General features: G+C 40.3%; 1 protein-coding gene across 1 annotated transcript in view; it reads left to right on the forward strand.

The window, feature by feature from the left end:
* The first annotated feature begins 976 nt into the window (after nt 1-976).
* The window catches only part of EIF3A (eukaryotic translation initiation factor 3, subunit A), a 31,006-nt gene continuing 26,446 nt past the window's right edge, over nt 977-5,536 (forward strand). The window contains exons 1-3 of the mRNA XM_010015214.1: nt 977-1,114; nt 1,313-1,449; nt 4,503-4,666. Of these exons, the coding sequence (XP_010013516.1) occupies nt 977-1,114; nt 1,313-1,449; nt 4,503-4,666 (439 nt within the window). The remainder of the gene's footprint in view (nt 1,115-1,312; nt 1,450-4,502; nt 4,667-5,536) is intronic.

Below are 5,536 nucleotides of genomic sequence, written 5' to 3' on the forward strand. Positions count from 1 at the left end.
TCTGTAGGAATGTAGTGATTTCCAGAGTACTTCTCAGGGAGTTCTGACTCCACCCCTCAGCCTGAAAGAGCACAAGTTTCCCTTTAGCTGTACTCGACTTCTCTTTATCTTTTAAAGCTGTTTGCTTCTCATTCTGGGTGTTCTTTGACTTGTTAAGAGTAGGTTTTGTGCAGTGCCTCTGTGTGTGTACTGGTAGCTGGCTGTGCTGCTTCACCATGTGTCTTGTACTGAGCAGAGTGTGTGGTGTATCATAGATGGGAGTTGCTGTGATGCTGAGAGATGCTGTTGGTAACAGCAGCTGCTGAGGGAATGAGTAAATGGGGCACTGCTTTCAGCAGCAGAGCTTTAAAAGATGTCTGGCTCTTTAATTGGACTGTAACAGCTTTTAGGAGAACTGCTTTAGAAACTGTATCTCTAAATCAGAGTTGATGGTCTAGAGATGGTTCTAAAACCAGTAAAAAAATGGAACCATGTTTCTTAGTGAAGTTTGTTTCCTTCTTTTTCCTCCTTTTTTTATCTCCTGGGCAGGACTTTTTAAGTCATTCGCTGGGTTGTTTGCATCTTGTTGGATGACATTGGTAGGTCCTGTAATACAAGTCTGGTGGTGCTGTGTGTTCCTTGTCCTTCCTGATGTAACTGGCTTGAAAACTGGATGTGTGTACTTCATTAATATGTATAAAGTGCCCAGTCACACCTTGATGGATGGAGACATCTCTGCTATCCTGAAATCTTCATGTTAATGGCATTCATTTGCCAGTTATGTCATTGAAAGCCTGACACTGCAATTGCCTCTGCCACCGGTTTTGTTGTGGACAAATATGTCAAACCATTAATGAACTTCGGTTAAGGCTGATTGAATTCTCTTGAGCATAATATATGTCTTCTGTTTTGCAGCTCTCTTACTAACTGCTTTTTACTTCCAGAATTCCTTGAGGTTGGCAAAAAGCAACCTGCCCTTGATGTTCTCTATGATGTTATGAAAAGCAAAAAACACCGAACATGGCAGAAAATCCACGAGCCGATTATGCTGAAGTACCTGGAGCTCTGTGTGGATCTCCGCAAGAGCCACCTGGCAAAAGAAGGGCTCTACCAGTACAAGAACATTTGCCAGCAGGTATGCCTTCTATTTATTTATGGTTGTATTTGTAGCAAGCGTGGTATATGTCAGCTGATAGGATCTAAAAGTAGCTGACTGGTCTTGAGTTAGAACTAATCTGACTTTTAGACGTTCCTGGGGTTGTAGCATTTATGTTTTAATATTTGCTGCTTGTTGTGGGTGGAAACATCTTCCCATTTTCTGCCTTTGATGTAGGTGAACATCAAATCTTTGGAAGATGTTGTTCGAGCCTATTTAAAATTAGCTGAAGAAAAAACAGAAGCAGCTAAGGAAGAATCCCAGCAGATGGTACTGGACATAGAAGACTTAGATAATATTCAGACTCCAGAAAGGTAGGCGGCCTGTCTTCAAAATGTAGCAATTCACAGGAAAGCATCCTTATTTTCATGAAGGGTGTTGGCAATTCGGAAATATAAAGATGGTGGATTTGAAATGGAATACAAGTGGTGTTCCAGAGCTTCTAAAGGTAGGAAAACAAGGTATTTTGCATTGAACAAAATCCCATGTCCACATAAAGAAAAATAAAGAAATTAAGGAGTAAAGAACAGGAAATGTAGATCCAGTAGGAGTAGATCTGGGAGTCAGGTCTGGCTTTCTGAGGTCTGCTCAGATGTGCATCTGTAGTGGTATTGGAGAGTTCGTTACTGAAAGCTGTTCATTACCAGTTGAGGTACAAACACTATTAATTATATCGGACCAATTTAATTCCTCTGTGTGATAACCTGCAGTCTTTCTGACCACATTGCGCATGTGCAAACAAAAAGGAATGGTTCTTTATCCTTGCTTGGGTAACTGGTAATAGAAGAAAGGGCATAAAAAGTAAATTCAGAATTACAATTAATTGGATGGATAATGAGAAAGTAGAAAGAATGGAAAAAGGGTCAATGAATATATCTGCTTTAGGCTGTGTATAGACCTTCACTGGCACATGGTGCCACGTTAGGATAAAACTAGTCTCCAGCTTTACGAGAAGACACTATTCTGTTGTCAGAATGTTGTGTGAGAGACCTTCCTAATTTACTTCAAGCAAAGTGAGTCCAGTTCCAATTGCGTGTTTGTGTTCTTCAGATGAACCTGTTGATTTAGGGAATGCTCACGTTAACTCCAGTAGTGCAGGTATATATGGGGTGACATCTGTGGAAGAGGGTGACAAGGTGGGGATGAAGAAATGTTTTAAAACATTCCAGTTTGGAAGAGGCCATCTGCCCATATCCTTCAAGAGAAATTAAAAAGTGTAAAAAAAAATAAATGAAAACTTCCTAAAGTCAACCCAAATTAAAGCTTGCAGAAAAAATAGCAAAGGATCTTCAGCCATAAGTGGAGAAATGCAGGGAAAATGGTGGTAAAATTCTGAGGGTGTGGGTTGAGATTAGCTACCTAGTGTGCTCTGAAGATTAAAGCAGTGCTTTGCTACTGATTTTTGTAAGGTTATTGATTCTGGAATAAAGAGGTAGGGTACTTCCCATGCTCTCAAAACCTGAGGTGAGTGGAAAAGTCAGCTTTCTCTTCAGGTTGGATAACAGCATCATTTCTGTCCTGGAGTTTTAAAAATACCAGCAGATATTTTGGGTACTAAAGCTCTGCAGATACCCATCTGAGCAGACAGCCTGTTTTCTCATCGTCCATATGTAGGACTGAGTAGTGGTCTGAACAGTTGCTGATGTGTTCTTATCTTGATAGTGATAACATTCAGGTCTTTAGTATGAGTTTTGGAGGAAGGAAGTAGTACATGGAGTTAAAAATTGGATCAAATTCACAGGTTTGCCAAAGGGTAGGTGACATTTGATCTTGTTAGAGTTTTAGTTGGTAATTTAGTGTTTTAGATTCAAGAAATGCCAGAGATCAGAAATCCAACCTGGGGAAAAGTAAAGCTGTTGGTACCATGCCAGAAGGGATGTTTGCAGTTGCACTGTAAGGGGACTAAAACGTTGCCCAGTGAGAAAGCGGTGACGTGTAATGACGACAGGAGATGGGAAGCAAGAGTGAAGTTAGTGGGAATTCTTTCAATTAAAATCTTGGCACAGAAACTGAAAAAGCCAAAGTTGTATCTAGTGATGATGGCAAATTGGAAGAAATTGTCAGAGTAGAGGACATTTAGTCTTGTGTAGGCGACTATGAGGAACAGAGTTATATTAGTCAAATAATACTCAGAAAGGCATGGAGTAGAAAGCTGTCGATTTCCATGGGGCTCTGGTAGGAGTTGGGAACTCATTGACTGCAAAGAAAGGAAAATGTTACAGACCTTTTCTTCAGCCTTCAGCAGTTGCTCCAGGATGGCAATGCCAATAGTGTTATTTCCAGTACCTGAACAGTCTTTGTTACAGAGGAATCCCACTGACAGACACTGAAGATTGACTGACCTCTCTTTTCCTTGTTCTCTTTTCTATAACTGAGGACTAGCAAGTGTGTCTTTCCAGTCACGCTTCTTTATCCGAAGCACCACAGTTTCTGTGGGGATTTTTAGGTCCTGTTTTCTACACTTACACTTTTTTGCTGGATTCACTGCTTGATCTGCTGGATCAAGGCACTGGTGAAATGTCATCTTTCATATCGTTTGTAGTGCTAGTGCTCAAGGAAGTAAATTAGAGCTGGAAGCAGTGTAGTAGAAGAGATCTACAAGAGTGGAGAGTTTATATTAGAAGCATAGTTCAAAAAGGATTTTACAAATGAAAGGAAGATGATTTAAGTTTGTCATGTTGGGTTAGCAGAAAGGGAGCATGTGGGCCATAGTACTGAATTTGTCTCAGTGTCTCAGGAATCCGTTCCAATCTTGTATTTCTGTAAATGAGGGAATGAAGCTGTGGCCACTAAATGCAAGATTATCATAGCTTACTTCTGCCATCTTTAAGCATCTTCTTCATGTCAGAATTTTTAAAGGGTTTGATACTTTAATGTAGGTATTTTAGATTTTGATGTTTGCAGGGCGTAAGGCACACAACGCTTCGATGTCGTGTCAACAAGAAATGAGCTCTCTCTGGCAGCACTGCTGATAACAGAAAGGAAACTTCAGCAAGTTGGAAAGTGAGGAGACAGTGATCCTTGAATAACAGAGTGATACTGAAAATCCTGGAGTTAGTGACCTGCAGCTTATGCAAATGAGGGATACAAAAGCTCCAGATGTCTCTAACCTCTGGAGCTTGTAGTTGGCAGCCATACCTGCAAGTGCCAGGGTTTAACACTTAACAGCAAGGAAAGTTATCTACATCCTTTTTAAAGGAAAAGGGAGAAGTCTGAGGGACCAGTTTGGAAACAATAAATAGACTGTTAAGCAGAATTAGCTGTTCAGATTTGTCCAGTCTCACCTAGGATCTTGGTAAGAAAAATTGGTGAGAACTGTGGAGAATAAAGCACTTTTTTCCCCTTTACTTCCCTGCCCCAACTGTAGTGTTCTTCTGAGTGCTGTGAGTGGAGAAGACACTCAGGATCGTACAGACCGCCTGCTTTTGACACCCTGGGTTAAATTCCTATGGGAATCATATAGACAATGTTTGGATCTTCTCCGAAATAATTCTCGAGTGGAACGCCTGTACCATGATATCGCTCAGCAAGGTGAGTCACAAGATGGAAATGTAAAGTAGAAGGAGGTGGAGGACTTTTGTATTTCAACCTGTAAAACTAGAAAATTAATGGTTATTTCTATTTGGATGTTGGAAACACATACTACTCTTAAAATCACATAGGTTCCTTAAAATCACTCAGGTTTCTGGACACTCTTGTAACAGAAATTGCAAAGACATACTGAGAATATGGGAGTTCCTGGTGCTGTGTCTTTATTTTTCCTGACTTGCTGATCAAAATGAGTCATGTTTTCACTTTGTTATCCAGAATGGCAAACGTGTCTTCCATTAATGTGTTCTGTGCCAGGTACCTCCCAGAAGGAATGCACACAAAAGGGTACTTCTGTGTAAAATCATGATGCACTTTCAATTTTGACACAGATGTAACTTAGGAAAATTCTATGCAGAAGGAAACAGGACAAAGTCTTGTCTCATTTTTATCTGGCATTCTGCAAAGATTGACTTTAGAAGAATGGGTATTTCCATGTTCATCTTTAAGGGTAAGAGATGAGCAGAAAAATGTTTTCCTTTGTACATATGAGTTGGGGCTCTGTAGCTTTGTAAAAAAGAGTCTTGGCTTTTAACTCTGGATCCAAACTGTGCAAGTACATTAAGAAGGATGACTGAGATGAGTTCTAGGTGCTTTAGTGTATCGAAGTCCTTGCGCTGCAGTGTCAAGACTTCGTTTTGTGCCTGTTTCTGGTGGAGATCCTTTAGAATATTCAGAGGGAGAATGGCAAAGTAGAAACATTTTTGAGAGGAGCTACAGGATCAAAGACAGTTTTGGTTTTCCTGTGTCATTTCCAGTCATTTGAAAGCTTCATTTACCTTCTTTAGATGACTTGAGAATTGTTTTCCCTAC

The sequence above is a fragment of the Nestor notabilis genome, unplaced genomic scaffold, assembly GCF_000696875.1.
Source record: "Nestor notabilis isolate BGI_N333 unplaced genomic scaffold, ASM69687v1 scaffold16065, whole genome shotgun sequence".
NCBI classification, from domain to species: domain Eukaryota; kingdom Metazoa; phylum Chordata; class Aves; order Psittaciformes; family Psittacidae; genus Nestor; species Nestor notabilis.